Source organism: Haemaphysalis longicornis, unplaced genomic scaffold (assembly GCF_048455015.1).
Source record: "Haemaphysalis longicornis isolate Haplotype H1 unplaced genomic scaffold, Haemaphysalis longicornis Haplotype H1 scaffold_9, whole genome shotgun sequence".
In the NCBI taxonomy this organism is placed as follows: Eukaryota; Metazoa; Arthropoda; class Arachnida; order Ixodida; family Ixodidae; genus Haemaphysalis; species Haemaphysalis longicornis.
This window is the reverse complement of record NW_027526460.1, coordinates 86,493,738-86,513,545: the sequence shown is the minus strand read 5'-3', so window position 1 is coordinate 86,513,545 and position 19,808 is coordinate 86,493,738. Positions and strand designations below refer to the sequence as shown.

Here is a 19,808-nt window from a genome sequence, read left to right as displayed (position 1 = left end):
TTCTTTTTGTGCTTGCTTTTCCTCCCGTACGTGCCGACGTTGCACTGCCAGTTTTTTCACTTGCTATCGTAAAAACTAACCCAACGAGCGTTCCTAACTAAAGGAACGCGGGCGTTGCCGGTTAATTACATATATTTTACCTCAAATGTATTTACAGCTTTCTTTGTGCTGAACAACGGGGAGATGTATGACGAGCGCCAGCGGTTCATGAGTTTCGAACGCTTATGGCCATATAAACCACTTGGCTTACGAAACCTCTGGGTTACGCCGCGATGACAGCAGCTACGACAGAACGCCGCGAGGCCCCATTTGGGTCCAGCAAGCGAGCTACAACAAGGCGAGCCCCTAAAATGCTCTGCATTTAAAAACACCGAAGCAATGTCTCGTCTGGGCCTAAGAGAATTCATGAGAAGTTGGAAGGAAGAACGAATGTGGCTGCACTGAACTTCCATACACCTCCAACCGCCCCAAGAAAAAGTGAATGAGGGGGCGAGTTACTCAAGGTTAGTCGGTGTGAACGAGTTAGCGAGTATGAGTGAGCGAGTGCGTCTGCATAAAAATAAACCGTTCAGAGTGCGTACCTTCATGCCCGAGATGTCGGCATTGATGTGGCGCAGCACGGAACCGTCCACAACGGGCAGGTTGTTCAGGTTCCACCCCGAGTTCATGTAGTCCTGGGCAACAGGAGAAGCTCCCGTCTTTGAGACAGTTTCAGAGACGCAAAAGCGCAGGCAGCACAGCATTAATGACACACACACCAGCACTCCCCAGGGTCTCAAACGTTCCCGAACACCACAATCCAAACACCTTTGCACTAGTCCCGCAGAGCAAAACCAAGTTCTAGAAATCTAGGTTCCTCACCGGGTCAGAAACTGCATGTGATCAAACATGAAGCTTTAGTTGACACCATTTTCGGCTGCAAACCCTTCTCTAAGAACCACAATTCAAACGCCTTCAAACTAGTCCCACACAGCACAACGATGATTTAGAAATCTCGGTTCTCGAAAGGATCAGAAACGCTAAGCATTAGATGGCACCATTTTCAGTTCCAACCCTTTCCCAGTGCTGACTGACTGCACACGTTTGGTTCCATCACACCTTGCATAGCAACAATTATGTCCAGATGACATTTTCCCTACAGCTACATTTTCCCCTCATTTTCCTGGCCCCTCCCTGGCTAGCTGCACTGTTTCTACCCAGAAGGAAGACTGCCGTCCCGAGCACACAAACGCAGTCGCAGCCACCTCAAGGCACCCACCTCGTCCCCCGGCAGGAGGTCGCTGCTGTTCTTTGTGGGAAAGCCCGAGCCGTGTTCCATAGAGTGCAGGTCCGCTCCATACTCCACCGTGACGTCCTCGTCGACGGCAGAGACAATCCTCCAGAACTCTTTCTCCACCGTCTCGGTGGAGATCATCTGCAGCAGGCATGGAAAATGCAGTCGCTGCACTACACTGCAACCACCAAGGATGACGGCAGAAGACAACCAAGCACACCCTAGTGAGACTATATCTTTTGTTAACGTGTACAACGACAAGTCTTCATTCCTTCCTCCTTTCCTTGGAAACATACGGTAGTTGCCCTTTTATTAAAGTTTGGCATGTCGTTATCGTTACTGCCCACAGCGCAACTTGTCCTCTCCACTAAACAAAACAAATGGCTACAACTACTTTGGACAAATAATTGCAATGCACTGCAAGCTTCACTTCACAGGCAAGCATGTCGAGCTAAAAATTAGCCACTCTTGGAGAAAACACACATCCCTGGCCTTGCGTTTCTCACCCCAGCTTTGCACATTTAGCCCCATTAGGAAGAAGAAATAGAAAAACGAAAGCCGTTCCAGTCAACGTAAAAGCTGTCGGAAGTGCGGAGCAGTGCTTCGCCATAATGGGCTGTTGCATCGTTATCAGCTGACTGCTGCCATGCAATGCAATTCGAATTTCCCGCCTTTGCAGCGCTCACGCGCTTTCTGCCTGAAACTGCACGAGCGGGAGTTCTGTTCTTCTAAATGCAGAGCATTTCAGTAACTCACAATGTCACCCGCGTTGACGTCCGTAGTCCGCACCCCTCCCCCTACACTATATATAAAAAAAATACTATCCAGCGCCTGGTTTCGATCCCTCGACCCTGCGGGCGGAACGCAATGTACATGGTGCTCTACCCACTGCGCCACAAAGCCGACACAGAATGGGAGGCTACGAACGCGCCTTATATCCTTGACTCATTTAAACTACGTCAAGAAGCTGCTGATACAACGCATTCACTACCACCAACTCCACAAACACTAAACGTTAACGCAATACACCCACCTCCTATGCGACGCATTTACTCGAGTCCCCCTCGCGGGGAGATGGGCCCATCTGGGCTTGCTTGCTTTCATCTCACACGTGCTAGAGCCCTTTCTGCGCCATTTCGAGCCCTCCGTTTTCTTCTTTTTTTTTTTTTGTGCTTGCTTTTCCTCCCGCACATGCCGGAGTTGCACTGCCACTTTTTTTTCGCGTACTATCGTAAAAACCACCCTAACGAGCGTTTTTAACTAAATGAACGCGGGCGCTGCCGGTTAATTACATATCATTTGCGTCAAATGTACCTGCAGCTTTCTTCGCACTAAACAACGGGGAGATGTATTGCAAGCGCCAGCAGTTCACGAGTTTCGAATGCTTGTGACTATATAAACCGATTGGTTTTCGAAGCCTCTGGGTTACGCTGCGAAGACAGCCGCTACAACGGACCGCCATGTGGCTCTACTTCGCTCCAGCGAGAGAGCTACGGTGACATGGCAAGCCCCTCTTGTGCTCTGCACTTAAAAAAAAAAAGAGCCGTGGGTTGCACCAACCACCCTAGACAAAAAAGCGTCCAGCGCCGCCACTCACATGCACTGGCATACTGAAGTAGTTGGACTTGAATCGGTCTGCCATCTCGCCAAAGTCCTGGAGGGTGTATTCGCGTACTGCCTGCTCAAAACCGAACGCTTCCTGGGGTTTCCGCACTTCCTGCAAGCACAGACAAGGGGAAAACATGGCACCCGCCAGTCAGTCAGTCTTCTCCTCACAGAAACTACAGGCAACATGTAGAGATTAGATCCCACACTCATTTATTCGACAAGCTAGAATTACAGCAAGCTTGCTGCCCTGGAATTTTGGGTAAGTACAACATAAAATAACTTTCTTTTGAGAAATAAGCCCCGGCCAGGGCACCACAGGGATCAGCTTCAGCACAGCAAGGGCTGCTTTAGCTCTTGCAAGTGCCTCTCATGTTTACTTCAACACTGGCCCTGTCATCAAAAGTACGCAAACGGCGCGCACTCTTCACAGACGTAGGAAGGCCACCTTCAATAATTACTTGGCAATATACTGTTTTCTGAGTGGAAACAACAGCTCATAGCATTCAAATATGCGATACAAGTCCCGTGCAACCCATCAGCTGTGCATAAGCAAAGCCAGGCTCAAACGCTCGCGCGGCAAGGACGACTCACAGCGGCGACGCAGCGGGGACATCTCCAGTCTCCACGCGGTATCTCGGCCAGCGGGGGCAGCAGGCAGAAGGTGTGGTAGCTGTCGTCACAGCCGTCACACAGCAGCATGCTCTCCTCGTCGTCCCCCCGGCTGCATGTGTGGCACACTATCTGCTCGATCTGCACAGGGACACGTGGCACAGGGGAGGTCGTGAGAGGAAGCAGCGGACGGCCAAGGCTTGCAGGTGAACACCTTAGGTCTACTTTCAACAAGTCCACTCTGCCCACGAACGAGTGCTGTCGCAACTTAAAAAAAAAGAGAAATTCAAAATTTCGGAGTCTAACATGCCGCAGCTACACCCAAGCTGTCCAGTGTAGCGTAGTGGAAAGCTCCAGATTAATTTCAACCAACCGAGCACCTCTAATGTGTGCCAAATGTCAAGAGACGGGTGTTAGACGTCAGAAAAGCAGCCACTGTAGTCGGGAAGCAAACCAGCGTCCTCGAGCTCAGAAGCACAACACCCTTAGCCACTGAGCCACCAAGGCAAGTCTGTCAATTCAAGTCAGCTAGAATCTCAATAGTTAAAAATCCCCGTCTCGGCAAGTTTCCTACGACTCCGATCAGAAGTTGCGCTTGAGCCAGAAAGCCTCACCAGAATACACGCCTCAGTTATAGTTGGTTATAATCAGTTTAAAGTAACGAGTCAATTTTTTTTTTTTATAAGAATAACTTCCGACGCATGCGGAAAGAGAGGGTTATCTTCGAAACTCGACCCTTGCAAGCCTTGTGTGTCCCATCAGAACGTGTTCACACACGACTTCCACTTTCCAAGTCAGCACATGCAAGCGAAGCTTTAACGACAGCGAGTTTACACAATCATGTACCAAGGCTTAAGATTACTCACAGGTTTCACTTTCCGCTCCTCTTTTATTTCAGTTATCTCTTCTTTCAGTTCATCGCTGCATACACTGGCCGGTCCTGGACAAAACATTTAAGAAAACAACAGGTCAATTCTATTTGTCAACACAAATCTGTCGCACAGCTGAAACAATGGCACTGTCTCTGGAGAGGGCGTTCCCTGAATGGCCCCTTTTTCAGGAAATAAGAATTGCACAGCTGCATTTACTCCCATTTATGAATGCACTCGCCTCTACATTACCTGCAAAAATTGAATTTTTTTTTCACCCCTGCATAAAAATTTGGGGACAAAGAATGCACTCGGGCAGCACCGGACAGGGGTGGTTGGTGGCCAATGGGAGAGGCCTTGGTCCTGCAGTGGACTTATATGGTGGTGATGATGATGATGGCAATGACGATAATGACAATAATCCCACCACCTTTCAATTATAAAAATTCAAGCAAAAGCGGCGTTTTAAGTAGCGCCACCAATCCCAGTTGCTGGAACACAGCTGTCATCTTGTAATCCTGTCTCCCATAACAGGCATGATACCAGTTAAATAATATTTCAGTATTTGATTTTTGTTTCTTGGCACAACTAAGGAAAGGCTGAGACTAAAGGCGGACATGGCCTGACAGGGGCCTCAGCCACCCGATTTACTTAAATCTTAAATCTTTTTGGCTGCGTCACGTTCAACCTTTAAAACCCAGAGGCATTTGCAACAACTGCCGGACACACAGATACCTACAAAGAGAGGAAGCCTTCAGATCATTCTAAAATTTCGCTCTTGATTTCTGCTTGGCTTCCAGTGCACAGTAGGGCTCACGAGCAAATAGTATTTATGGCTGCGACATCCTTTTTTAAAAGGGTTGTTTTCTGTAACTGAATCTGCCACCAAGAACAGGCAGGCTGCAGAAACGTAGCTTTCATTTCACAGCAAGCCGGAATTCAAAGAAAAGTTGGAAAAGTGGGTCCCAGAATGCGCAGAGAGATGCAAAGTTGAAATTGCAGTGGAAAAAAGAAATGTGCGGATGCTCGTGTTGCATAAAACATGGACACTGACCGCTGTTTGAAGCCCCCAGCACTGATCTAGCTGGTTTACCAAAAAAAAAAGAAAAAGAGCACCCATTATCCCACCAGGATATTGTTGCAAGCAATAGGATAAAAAGAATCTTGAAAGAAAAGAAGATAAGATAAAATGTGCTCCCTTTGATGCTACAATTTCCTGATGTTCGAGTTTCACTCCTAAAAAAAAATTACCCCAAGCTTTTGCTAACTTGCTGTCATTAATGTTTGTTGCCACCATTGTGGTTGATTACCCAACAACCTCTGCATAAATTTCAGTTTCCAACACAAATGCGATTCTTACCCAAATAAGAATATGTGACTTCAGGTTATCATAGTTTGCAACTGCGTCTGTACACAAGAAACCCCCAACAGTCACAGTCAGGATGGTTTAAACAACAAACCCCAACAACCAATTGTAGCAATCTTACAGCGTGGCTTTGAAGTTTCCAAGGAGCCATGAAGAGAAAATACAACTTTGTTTAATTTGAAAGAATTAGGATTCAGTATCTCACTCAGCTTCATTACAGCCCCAAAAGATGTTTTTTTAACGAAAAAAAAAAAAACAAGAAGTATTTTAAACTTTCAAAATTTCGCGCCACAGTGACGTGTTATGAGCAAGAATGACGTCATACGGGCCAACGATAAAACATAATTTTCAGTCCGTTAACTGCACGTTAACACTCCAGTGATGCGGTCAAACGGAACTAGAGGCCCCATTGCAGACATCCAGTCATGTGTTGTCGCGACAGGTCAGTTAGGCGGCCGCCAATCGCACAAACAAGGTTCCGTGACGTCATAGAAAAGTTTTGGGAAATTGGCTAGGGGGTCGCGACTGTTTCACACGTTTTCTTTCATATCTGTGAAGGAAAGTTTGACATCCACCTAAATGCAGCCATACGGCTACAAAGGAAAGCTATACAGCTTTCTCAGTAACTTCACAGTTGAAGTCCTGGACCAGGACGAATTTTTCTTCAACTGCGAAGTTTCGGAGATAGCTGTATAGCTTTCCTTTGTAGCCGCATGGCTGCATTTAGGTGGATGTCAAACTTTCCTTCACAGAAACTTACTCCACCTTGGGGATTTCCCCTAAATCTGGTCGATTTCTTTCATATCTCCGTTATTTGTTCAAAGATTGCAATGATATTGGTATCATTGTTATCGGGACTAAGCCGTCTTTCTAATAAACCCAACTTGTGTTTTGTCTTCATGGCTCCTTTCAGGGAAAAACAAAATCAGGAGCCCACAATTCAAAGCTTCCCAAACTGTACTTTTTGCCCCACCAATCCTTAAAAATAACAATGTTTTCGTTTTTTTAATTAGCGCAGCTTGCACTTATGGTGCAAGGCTGGAGAAACAGCAGAGCCGGCTCGCCCTTCGTCGGAGACCCCACTGTAGCGCCTCTCATGAATTTCCGAACTTGCCACTGAGGGTTCTCCATGACTGGCAGGCATGGACCGCTTTGTTTGAAGCCTTTCACATCTCTCCCAAAGCGGACCACGTTAGCACGCGCTTGAACCCGTGGCAACCGGCTTTGCGAACTGTCGTCTGAAGTGGGGGGAGCACGGTGCGGCTTGCGCTACAGACGAGAGTTCCTCACATGGCGCAAGCCCATGCGCACGCCTGGACAACGCCAGCCAACCCTCGCGAGACAAGCGCTCGATATTTTTTTGTTTCTTTGTTTGTTTCCATCCCCGGATGCCTTTTGCGAACGCCACCAGACCAAGCTCAAGCTTACACAGCTCAGGGTTCGTACAGGCTTCAAGAGCAAAAATTCAAGGGTTTTCAAGGACTTTCAAGGACCAGAAAACACATTTTAAAGGTCCCCATCTAATGTTTTATCTGGGATTATCTATAGCTTTTTCAACACAATGCAACAGTTTCTTATTGTACAATACCTAAGCACAATATTGCACATTTAGATAGCCACTAACAGTTGTGTGAATGTTCCCCCAGCTTTATTTTTTATTTCATGGTTGGTATTTAGTTTTTTTTTTTTTTCATGTTGTTTTGCTCAGGCTGTTTGATTTCTAAACTTAGTTAATGTTGCCTGGATGTCCTGCTTTGTCAGCAAGAGGATCAGTTGAATCTGAATCAGCAAGTGTTGCTCTAAGGCAAGACGAACTATGTACACGTCCACCATTTGCACGTAAAAGCAAACACAGATGGAGCGTATGAGGCACAGCAAACATGCAATGAGCAACCGTCCACAGACTTAATGGAAGATGCAAGATAGAGAACAGAACCTGGCTTTCACTGGATTGTATTGTGACATGGATTGAATTGAGAAAAACCTGCTCCCAATGTTGCCTTGTAATAATTAAAATCCACAAAACTTTTTGACATTTCAAGCAATACACTGAAGCTTGATTGCTACAATGTTTCTTTAGATTTGTTAACACCTAAAATCCACGACAAACACTTTAAATTCTTGTGAAAAGACAGAGCCATTGATTCTCTCCATAAAAATCAAGGATATTCAAGGACCATTTAAAAATTCCAGGACTTTCCAGGCCTTGAAATTGACACTTCTGAATTCAAGGGTTTTCCAGGTTTTCAAGGACCTGTGCGAACCCTGCAGCTCCGCTGTTAAAAGTGTGGTCAACATCAACCTGATTCCACTTACTCCAACGGTACATTTTCAATTACTCACTTCCTCTCGCTACGACTGCAGTGTCATTAAATGGCACTCCAATAAATGCCCAGCAATGAGACCGAGTGCCGACGCAGGAACTCACCTTTGGGACAGTAGCCCGGCATTTTGGGCCCCGCTCCGTAGAACTGCAGCTTTCTCAACTCATTGTTGGCCGAGTAGTCCACATCGTCATTCTGCAACACAGAGCCACACGCCGTCGCATCGAGAAAACGTTTTCCGGATGCAGCCATAGCATCACAACCATCATGCACCCATGGGCGTTGTACCAACAGCATGCCTCTACCATGCTACGTGCAAAAGTACTATCGAGAATGTGCAAACACCTTAGTCTACTGTCGAGATGGCATGCATTTTGTGACCGCTACAATTACGTAAAGCAATTAAAAGGGGAAAAGCCCTATTCTGTACTTTAAAAAAAAGAAAGAGAAAAGAGAGAGGAAAAGACTCAATATCACACTGACCCAGGACTTTCACGAGACATGTGCCCTGCAGCATTAGCGACAAAAACACAAACAGAGCTGTACCCAACGGATGTTTTCAGGTAGGTATGCATGTGTTAACAATGGGCTTTTCAAACAAATTAAACAGCCTAAAAAAAGGTGCGATTTTAACTAAATTTTGCAATATGTCACATATTATTGGGAATGCAGATTTGGATATAAATTCAAAACCCATTACAAAAGAAAAAAAGGGTTTCTTGCTCAAACCACTGAATGCATTAGAAACAAGTAAAAAAAATGATCTTTTTTTCTTACTTTACTAGAAATCTCCCATATGTTTCAGGGTAACAGAAACCAAAGAAACATTCACCGCCTCGCTAAATCGGGATCAGCCACCCCCTCCTCCCTCCAAAAATGTGTGACCGCTGTAATCATGACCGCAGGCAACCACAAGCAACATGCTGGCCACCAGAGACGTACCTTCCACCCCTCTATATTAGAATGGAAAGGCGTGCGACAGAGGGAGAGAGGGAGGGCAAAAAAAATGCTCCCAACAGACGGGCGGGGGACCCCGCCCGTCTGCGGCAGCATTGCACACGTACGGTCTCCTCTGGGCAGCTCACCGGTGAGGTGTCCACACACTCGGCCGGCTCCTTGCCGTGGCGCTTAGAGCGGCGCGCCGACCGGTCGGGGGGCGGCTTGATGGCCTGCCGCGAGGGGATGCCGTGGGGCACGTAGTCGCGGTCCTTCTTGTCGCAGTCCTCAGAGTCCTCGCTCAGATTCTGCAAGACGACCCCGTTTGGAGAGCTCGCACCACAATGCCAACCCCGGTTCGGGACAACCATCATCACCAACAACAACACACACTGGAGGCGGGCCACTTGGCACATAAGTTGGCATGAAACAGTGCAAAAAAAAAAATTAAAGCCGTTCTACTCAGTGTGAAAGGTGTCGCAAGTTCAGAGCAGTGATTCACCATAAATGCAGCGCTGTTATCTGCTCACTGGTACCACCCAATGCAATTCAAATTTCCCGCCTTCACAGTGCTCCCGCACCCCCTGCCTGAAACTGTGCCAGAGGGAGTCCTGTTCTCTTTGTGCTTGCTATTCCTCCCGCATGCGCCAGCGTTGCACTGCCACTTTATTTCTCTTACTATCGTAAAAACCAACCCAACGAGCGTTCCTAACTAAACGAACGCGGGCGCTGTCGGTTCATTACGTATATTTTGCCTCAAATGTGCCTATAGTTTTCTTTGCGCCAAACAACGGAGAGATGTATGAGAAGCGCCAGCGGTTCACGAGTTTTGAACGCTTGTGACTATATAAACCGCTTGGCTTCCAAAGCCTCTGGGTTACGTTGTGACAACGGAATGTCGTGTGCCTCTACTTGGGTCCAGCGAGCGAGCTACGGCGACAAGGTGAGCCCCTAAAGTGCTATGCCCTTAAAACACAAGAAGACAGAACTAAGAGTACACAGACACAGTGCTGCATCTGTGTACCCTCAGTTGCCATCCCATGTTTTCGCACTGCTTCAAGCCCAATCATCATCATCATCATCATCATCATTTGCTTAGTGTACATTTGCTGCCTGAAAAAGAGACAAAACACCGAGATACACACGATACAAGCAGCATTGTAGTGTGTATTTTCTTGTGTCTCTGCATCTTTTTGAGGCAGCAAATGTTTACTATGGATTACCGACTTGCCAAGACATACACCTCGACTTCATTCACTTGCCACCTGCAGCAGAATTGAAAACCGTTCGCTTTTGTAATGATACCAAACCACACTGTCTGTGCATAATCCAGTCTTCTCTCCCTCCGAATGTTTAAAATTGTTTCCTCAGGTGAGAACGCTTTCATCCTGACAAGATCAGACAATCGTGGATCTCATCGCCTGGGCTGAAAAACGCTTTTCAAGCAAGCATGTGATGGGAGCCGTTTTTGGTCGTGTGCTCTCATAAAAAGTGTGAGCTGGCGACAGGGAACAAGGCAACAAACTGGTACTCATTCTGTGCCAACAGAAAAAGCAGGGCAATGCTCAAGGGCCCCATCATGCTAGTAAAGCAAAAGACTGCTCCTTTTGCTCGCACATACTAGACTGAATTAACCTCCCCACAAAGCTCAAATGTCTCGTCAGGAACTGCACATCATTATCACTTCTTGTTTAACTATTCGTGATAGCACCGCAAAAAAATTTCACAAACTATTTTTCTTTTCTTCCAATTCACCCCAGCACTAACACCTGGCAGATATACCTTTGCACGCAGCAAACTGGCACAACACACTAACTCAACATCTCACAAAACCTCTTCGCTTATTAAAAGTACAAAGGCTTGCCAAGTGTTGGCAGACAACGAGTAGCCAAACGAAAACCTAGAGTCAAAGAATGGCCAACAAGAAATCAAAAGCGGGTAGGAGGAGGAGGAGGAGGAGGAGGAGGAGGAGGAGGAGGAGAGTGTGCTCACAATGTCCCCGAGGCTGGCGCCGCTCTGGAAGACGTCGTAGGGGTAGAGGATGCGCTCGTAGTGCTGGCGAAGCAGCGTGCCCACCGTGCGCATGGGGGCATAGCCCATGCGCGTCGCCACCTTGGTCCACTTGCGGTCTCGGGACACCTGCTCCATGCCCCCTTCATCGTGGACAAACTGAAAAGGGAAACATCGTTGTCGTTGGAAGGCGCCCTCACCAGGTAACTCAGCCGGCGACGTCACAAACACTCCCTTTCAAAACCTAAAATGACGCCAAAACTGTAGTACTTTTGATCCGCAGTGATGTCACAATATAAGCAACACCTTTCTACGCAATTTGGCGGGTTTAACTTGCTGAAGCTACCTTTGGGCTATGAGGCATGTCGTAGTGGAGGGATGCGGATTAATTTTGACCACCTGGGGATCTTTAACGTGCGCTGAAATCTCGAACACACGGGCGTTTTCGCGTTACGCTTCCCCCTGAAAAGCGGCCAGCGCAGCCGGGATGAAACCCACAGCCTTGGGCTCAGCAAAACGACGCCTAAGACACTGGGCCACTGTGGCAAGTGAAGTACTGTTCAAACAGTACTGACCATATAGCAAGAGGAAAAGAAGTACCGCATATAACTGCACCTCACACATTTTATTTTTGCTTTACTCTCTAGCCTACTTTGCAGTTGCTACTACTTGAGCATAAATTACAGTTCCACTTGATCCTGTGGCCATACAGTGCCGTCTTGTTTATTCAAAACTTGAGGCAAACCGAAGCCTCTTACACACCGAAGATGGAATCTTAGCAGCAGGCATTTCGAATGAAGGAGAAGACTGAAAGACACAAACCACCAGTATGAGTGCTCTGCAAATCACAATAATTAAAACTACCAACGTTCGAAGGATAACTCAGGTAGTGCATGCACCCATTATGTATATGTGCACATGCTCACCACACAGATGGCAGGTAGTTATTAGACACATTAATCTTACCAAGGACTCTCTCTCTCTCCCCCCCCCCTCCCTCCCCCCTTCTCTCTCTCTCTCTCTCTCTCTCTCTCTCTCTCTCTCTCTCTCTCTCTCTCCCTCCCCCCCTCCCTCCCTCCCTCCCTCCCTCCCTCCCTCTTTCCCTCCCACGTTTTCAAGAAGGCACAAGCTCTGCGCCAATCCCATTTAATCCTTAAAGATTTACGACTGTACCTAATCAATGTGACCCGTAGCAACAGTAGCCATTTTCTCGGTTTTACATTTTCCGCACTGCGAAAACAACGGCTGCTGCTCCTGCAAGTGGTGCATTTGTACTCGTAGCACTGCAACCCACTAATGTAGACAAATGAGTGAGGAAAATATCTTGTGAACAAAAAACAAATGAAGGATGAATGGCATTTCTCAGTCCACAACGCCGCAAGCTCTCACCAGTGCTCGGACCAGGGTGATCAGGATCCACCAATGCAAACAAACTTATTTTACATGCTAATGCAGAGTGCTGAGTGATTGCCCCAACAAGGCCTTGTTCCACATCATTCTCCCAGCCTTAATGTTCCCTCAACATAATACTTCTCGGTTAATGTGTTCAGCACGATGGAAAGTTAGGCGAGTTCGTTTTGATACATTCAAGAAAAAGGTGCAGAAAAAGACGGAGACATGGAATAGAATGCACAGAATAGAAAAGCGCGTTGTCCTGTTTATTTTCTATTCTGTGTCTGTCTTTTTCCGCACTGTCTTCTATAAGATAACATGTCCTGTATTGCTTTTTTTTTTTTAATTTTGGGGGTTAATGTTATTACACAATTTGCTTCCTCTACTCAACGGAACACCCTGGCTGAAAAATGAACGGCCTGTGACGCGTGGAACATATTTTAATCTGATCTCATTTATCGCGTCTGATAAACAGCACAGGGGGCAGTACGCAGCCAATGGGCATCAGCGTGACGTCACCTCATGGCAAGGAAAGGAAGGTGACGCTGCCAAGTGTCTCCACCGTTCGGCAGAAACTCGCAACGTCACCTTGCACACGCGGCTCGGTGTGCAGTGGAGAGGCACTGGCAGCGTTCTAAGTCTCACGTGCGGGCAATGAGCTCATAATGTAGCCTATAATCGCAATAAAAGTCGCTAACCAGGCCTTTATTGAAAGCAGCCATCAAATATCCACCGTGATTGTAGGCCTAACACCTTCAGGCGGCTCTGCCACACAGAGTCTGAGCGGGACCAATCGAAACGCTACTACCAGCCTCCAATGTTTTTGCTTCTGCACAGAACAGCGAGGAAATGACGTCGTTCTGTCATACGTGCCCTCCGCCTTCACAGCAATAAAAGGTGAAACTAGCAATTTTTAGGCTGTTCCAGATAATTTACGCATGCACAAGTATTTAAACTGTTGTTTGGGGACTTCTGGGCCTTTAGCATGAATAAAATAAATAAGAATAGCCATAAAAATTTGGTATCAGAACTCCTTTCCTGCTGGGGGCATTACCGGAGCACTGTTATGGATTTAGATGGCTATATGAGCTTCTCTGAATGACTCGTCATATGTGGGACCCAGACCAAACTATACGTCTTCCCTTCCTTCACTCCAAAAATACCTACACGATGCCCCCCCCCCCCCCCCCCTTCCTTTCATAACTAACTGCATATGGGAAACAAAATGTCTGCCGATACATATATACATATATTTTTGCAACTAACAAATACAAGCTTCAGGGATGTCGCACAAGTTCCTTGCACTGACCAGAGTGTGGTAAAAATCATACCTAGCGAAAAACTAATCCCACCTCTTGAAGTAAGACAGTTAAAATTACATTATTAAGTGACAAAAAATACCCACGTGTTTGTGGTTCATTTCTTTTTAAGTTGCCATGTGGACAAAAAGATTTCTAACTTTCGAATAGGCTTCTTACGCGTACGTGCCAACCTGGGAACTTCGAAAATATAGAGGTCTGCCATGGGGAACCAAGGGGGGAGGGGGGCACTAATATTTTTAGGCACCATATGTGACCTGTTCAGCCTGCGAGGTGAGCTCAATGCTAAGCTTAATAATATCCCCTCTGCACTTTCCTTTCCTCTCTTCTAACGAATCATCCCTCTCTCCAGCCTACAAGATTAGTATTGACTTCATGGCACCTCCTTGAAGTGCTTGTACGCACAATTCCCTACTCTCAACCCTCCCGCATTTTTCTGCATAGTTGACTGCCACTACAGGGTAGAGCTGCAATGAGGTATTATTGATGCCGTCAGCTGCAAAGGCAAAAGCGCGGCGTTCCAGGCTTTCCACCATTGCACCTTGTGCCTTCGTAGCCATTTCTCAGACAAGGCTGACTCCCTTCTGTTGCAACCCTAGCGTTATGCACCTTCACACTTTCAAAACATCTCTCACAAAAGTCACCCTCTCGCACTCAGCGGCAAATTGCACTCCATGAGGGTGAAGAGGCCCTACAAACGCAGAACACAATCTTCATTGCAGTTGATGAAAAAATTATCCAGTCCCCATGCTTCTCAGCAGCCCAAACAAAGTTCCCGGGCTTGTTCTTTACCAAATGCAGTTCTATATCGCCTTTACCACTGTGACCAATGTTGCGCGCACAAGTGCAAAATGTGAACTGGTCTCCTTCCTGGGATGATGGCACGGAACACAGAAATTCTAAGGTATAAGAATTACGAAAAAAACTGCAAATACTTCTCCTTCGGCTTCGTCAATGCCATTGTGTCAACGGAGCTATATATAAAAAAAGAAGGGCCTACAAGCTCAATGCACTTCTTCGGATCGGATACTTCTGCTGACTTTGGCTGGCTGCCTCACTCATGATGGCAATTACAATGCCACAGGGCGATTGATGTGTTTGAATTTTTTTTTTTTCCCTGGTAGGGTTGGGGCAGATATTTATGACCATGCCCATACAACTGGGATGTTAGGTAAACAATTGGAAGTCTCCCGGGCAAGTCAGAAAAGCTGGCACGCATGCTTATGCAACCACCTTACCCAATTTCTAATAATGCCCGTTAGAAGCCCCAATTGAGGAAAAGCCAGGTACACCATAAAAAATATTGAAGAAATTGAAAAAGTAACGCCAATGCTCAAGCAGAATAAAGTACACTTTTGCTTTATTTACAACCATTCGCAACACTTTTGCAGATTTTTGCGCTCGCAATCATGTTCTTCTCTCGTCCCCCAGTGGCTGGTACAAGTACTTTTAGTTTAGTCACGATTAACCTGTAATAGCTAACACAGCAGCAAGAAATGGTCAAAAGGAGCATCCAGGTTATTTTCAGCGATTACTACAGTCCTAATGTAGTTACGTGACTCAGTTTTGCAGGGCAAAGTGACGAACACGGGCCTTAACATCTGGGCTCCCATTTTAACAACATTGTAACACTGCCTACCTGGCAAGTGCGCTACTGGCAGAACACAGTTAAGAATCTCCACCTCAACTGACAGAAAAACAGCACAACATCAATTGAAACAAGAGACCCACCCCAGACGAAGCATGGAATTCTATTACAAAACAACAGAACGTGTGCACACTGCACCAACAAAATTTAAAAAGCATCGTCCTGTTATTTGGGGAAAGCCAGGGCCTATGAGGTAATACCTTTCGTTTGCTATTGTTCTGCTGAAGGACTGCCCTCAACTATTTGTCGCAATGATGACACCAATAAAAGAAAATTGTATAAGTACCACCTAATAGGGGATTTCAAAAGATTTCAAACAGTTTTTGGAACTCTAAAATGTTCCACTTCACTTATATTTCCTGCGGAAAAACCAGCACGTAATAGGCATTTTCTAATCTAAAGCACACCCCACACCCCCTCTGGGGAGTGCAGGTTTGTGAAGTGTGCATTTACAGCCGTCGCCGTTATCGGGAAGCATAGCTGAAGTGGAGCCAACTGCTCTGTCTTGATAATGCCCTCGCAATGATAAAACGGGGGCACCCACAACAAGATAGAACGTCACCCAAGCTTGCAATTTACTTTTACAATATAAATCATTTCCTTTTCCCTGCTCGAACGTAAAAGCCAAAGCGCCAATTTCGGAAGCAACAGCAAAAAAATAAGGGAGGGGGGGGGGGGGGGGGGGGGGGTTAAGTGAAGGCAAGGCAAAGGTGTCCAGCTATCCCTGCACAAAAGTGCATACCACAAAGACAAACACTAATTTTCACTTACTTTATAGAGGTTGTAGAGATCGAGTGCCTTCTTTTCTATATTGGGTATCTTCAGTCTTGAACCCTACAGCAGAGAGGACAAGAGTCAATCCCCCACTGCACAAGTGTTCATATGGCATACTGTATAGTTATCGCACATGCCAATCCCTCAAAGGATGGGTTTCCTCAATGTTAAGGGGAATAAGGTGGCCGGGAGACCGCCCGGCAACAGACCGTGCAAGACAAAAGTCCTCAATCAGGACAACTGCCGCAAAGAAAAATTTCGGTCACCTGACTGGCACGTAAAGAGAACAGAGAGAAATGCTAGTGTCCTGTTGCACTGTGCTGTGGAAACTTGGCTACGAACCTAGTCTCATTTGCCTCGTACAGGGCTTATTTTTCATGCCTACGCTTACAATGGCTCAAAGCAACGGAGTGCATCTTCTGGGAACAATTACATGTTACTGCGATCGTTTGATGCAGCATTAAATCACAGGTTACTTGGGCAATAAGGCATTGTATTCCTTATACATATTGAAGACCTCAAACAAACAAACAAAAAAAAAAAAAAACAAGCAATAAACATCAAGTAATGCATGCAAAATGGAGAGTATAGCTAGCATTGAAGATGCATTCCAAGATGGGACCTCAGAATGTCCTGAACACAACCACCTTCCCACCAATCTTGCTTGTTGGTATGTATGTAAAACAAACCTTGGAAATGATTCAGGTTTCAAAACGAACGTTTTATTTTTACAGACAATATGCGACTGAGTTAAAAACAAGTTTATTAACTATTTTCACGTCAAATGCACATGCTTTCACAGTTAACCAGCCCTGGACCCAACGTTACACTTAGGCAGCTTAAAGTAATAGTTAACCTTAACCAGAACCCTTTTCACAGGAAGCGAGCCTTGTTGTATCCAGAATACAGAAGACAAGTTCCTTTCTAAACATTGGACGCAGCAAGCCAAACAATCCAAAGCGGAATCCTCTTTTGCAGAAAAGAATCCAACACAACATAGAATATACAAGTTTCTTTTGAACACAATAGGGAAAAACACGCACAACTCGCGAGAAAAACAACATCCTCATGAGTGGTAAGGTTCGTCGCTCTTACCTGAAGATCCCAGAATTTCGCTATTTGGTCTAAAAAGTTGAGTTTTATTCTTGTGGTTGCCTGTGAAGTGAAAACACATCTGTTGTGAGCGAACAACACCCCCACTGCTTCCTCGATTGTGCACACATCTTTTGCAACAAATTCTGCACATTGCAATGCAAATATATGTTTCGCCTGCCATTAATTTAAATATAGGTTCAAACTCTGCTGAGTGTTTATAACAGCACCAGTTCATTACACAGAAGAGAGTGCTTGGTGCAAAGCAACAGAATCTAAAGGCAATCGCAAATGACAAAGAAATGGACTGAATTAGGGATGACATAATGCTTGTTTCAGAGTGGTGACTCACTTCTAGTTCGTTTAGACGCTGAACCCTCGGCGTGAACTTGAAATTTTCGACGTCCACTGCAAATGGTGGCTGCCAGTCCTGCAGGAAACAAGCATTCAGAGACTAGGAAACCTCCCAAAGATAGCAGATGAATAAAAAGAAAGGAAAACTTCGAGATACCCCCCAACGAAATGTGTGTTTCAAGCTGTGTAAAAAGTGTCCCCAAACAACCTTCCTGCAACGTGACAAGGCAATTACATCAGTTTTTCCAGGAAAACTGTTTCCCGGCATTTAAAAGATACGTTTAGTCATGCCAGGGATCAAAAATGAGTGATTCGGCGCGGACTATTAACCGCTTTTCCGGGATATACTGCCTTGAGTTCCGATTCACTCGCGAGCAGTTGTAAGATCGACCACACTCCAAAATAAAGATCGCATTTATTTCACTTTTTTTTTCGCGTGCGCGCAGGCTGCGCAGATGGTCTTTCTGGGGCCATGCCTACGGGCGACATTAGTGAAAAATCAAATATGGAAAGTAACTGGAAGGAATTGCCGTTCCACTGGTAATCGCGCCGCGATATTACTTCCGAGGATTGTCGTCAACCACTTCGGACGCCACTTCGGCAGCGAACACACAGCCGTAATCGCGGTTTGCCCCCAAAGTGCCCCCCGAACTGGCGTCCCCGACCAATGAAAGAGGGAGAGGAGGTATCTCCTGCCAGCCGACGCACTACGCTGACGCCATTTTACAAGTCGGACATGTTGAAGAAAAAAAAAAACCCATCCTTCATAAATACAATACCCCGCGCCACAACCACGGCGGTTCCTAATTTTCAGATCTAGGTTTGGATGGAAAAGTCCCGACCATTACTTATTCGCACGAATGTCACTTGACTTGGCCGCGAGAGCCTCGTAGAAGAGAAGCTTCGTGTAGCCGAATTTTTGTCCAAAATACACGGGACTTTTGGTGTGAAACCAGTGGCCTGTTTTTTTCCACGTTTCTGGGAGAGTGTCAGGCGATCTGAACGACACCCGGATGCTGCAATACTACACCTCACACACCCACAGGAAATGTCCTCTGATGAGAGTGTACGTGCACACCTGGCAGCGTGCACTCATGGGAAATCCTTCCCGTTTGTGGGTGTTGAGAAAGGCTAGACCGTGTAGTGAGACTTGTAAGCCCGTGTTCAACCCAGACGACTGCCTTTTCAAGCGAGAAAGACCCGGTCACAGTCGCTCTTGTCACGACGAACAGCACGCCTTTCGGGTATTTAAATCCCCGCATGAAAACAAAAGACGCCATGTTCGTGTTCCATAGTGCGTCTCAATGGCACAGCGTTCTATTTTCACGCACCGCAAATGGGCGTACACAGGATCACGCAAATGACGGAGTTGACACAGTCGCATGCAATAAAGGAAAATGTGAAATTGAAATGCTGAAATACTGACCGGGGGTGGCCTGATTTTGCAAATCCCAGTCTGTTCCGCGATGGGTCGAATTTTTGCAATGTATGCCATGGGGTCTTTAAACTCCTCGGCCGTCGGTTCAAACACTGGCGCCTCCGGAGGGGGGACAAATTCACCTTCGGTGTTCGTCATTTTTGTAGCACGTCGTCTTCAGGGTTTTCAGAATGCGTAATTATTAACTTCTCTACGAGACATGTCCACGTCTGTCCATTTTCTTTAAACGCACAAGTGACTGAAAGCGGCGTCCTCCGCGAAGGAAAGTAGATCTAAAGTATAATCCCCTACGTCGTAGTAAATAAATTAGAATTTTGAAATAAACTATCAAGATATTGTTAAAAATACGAGCATAATTTCTATAACAGCGCACTATGCGAGCTAGACGTAAGTGGCAGCGCAAAACAAAATAAAAGTTGCGCGGATGAACACAAATGCGAGCCTCTCACTTTCGTGCTGCCGCAGCCGTGCGCACAGCGAGCCGTGGTACAACGTTCGGTTAGTCCGAGCTGTTTGAGTTTGTTTTAAGCTGTTTTAAGCGACTCTGTGTTCATATTTTAGCTTTAATCGCTTTGCAACGTGACTCAGCCCCCAATCTCGCTGTAAATTTAAGGAATGTTGGAGGGATTGCCCACTACCCCCTATGGACTCGGTATGGGAGTTGTCTTTTGCTCTGCGGTCATGGCGTCCTCTTGATCATATGCCTGCTGGAACACAGGATACTTATTTTCTTGAAGTAGTTGTAATGGCCTGCCTTGTTCACCCCCGGGATTCTGTTTACATTAATTGAACTTTA

At 46.2% G+C, this 19,808-nt stretch overlaps 1 protein-coding gene across 7 annotated transcripts in view; it reads right to left on the bottom strand.

Moving 5' to 3' along the window:
* The window catches only part of Kdm5 (Lysine demethylase 5), a 49,410-nt gene extending 30,119 nt beyond the window's left edge, over positions 1–19,291 (bottom strand). Inside the window, exons 1-12 of one of the 7 annotated variants that reach the window (XM_077684843.1) lie at positions 19,001–19,291; positions 17,573–17,650; positions 17,224–17,283; positions 16,126–16,188; positions 10,978–11,154; positions 9,114–9,293; positions 8,154–8,244; positions 4,357–4,430; positions 3,473–3,631; positions 2,871–2,990; positions 1,259–1,414; positions 582–698 (exon numbers count right to left, since the gene is read on the bottom strand). In XM_077684843.1, the coding sequence (XP_077540969.1) occupies positions 582–698; positions 1,259–1,414; positions 2,871–2,990; positions 3,473–3,631; positions 4,357–4,430; positions 8,154–8,244; positions 9,114–9,293; positions 10,978–11,154; positions 16,126–16,188; positions 17,224–17,283; positions 17,573–17,650; positions 19,001–19,150 (1,425 nt within the window). In that variant the 5' untranslated portion in view covers positions 19,151–19,291. The remainder of the gene's footprint in view (positions 1–581; positions 699–1,258; positions 1,415–2,870; positions 2,991–3,472; positions 3,632–4,356; positions 4,431–8,153; positions 8,245–9,113; positions 9,294–10,977; positions 11,155–16,125; positions 16,189–17,223; positions 17,284–17,572; positions 17,651–19,000) is intronic. The other 6 variants (XM_077684841.1, XM_077684844.1, XM_077684848.1 and 3 more) reach the window with 6 other exon arrangements.
* Between the last annotated feature and the right edge of the window lie 517 nt (positions 19,292–19,808).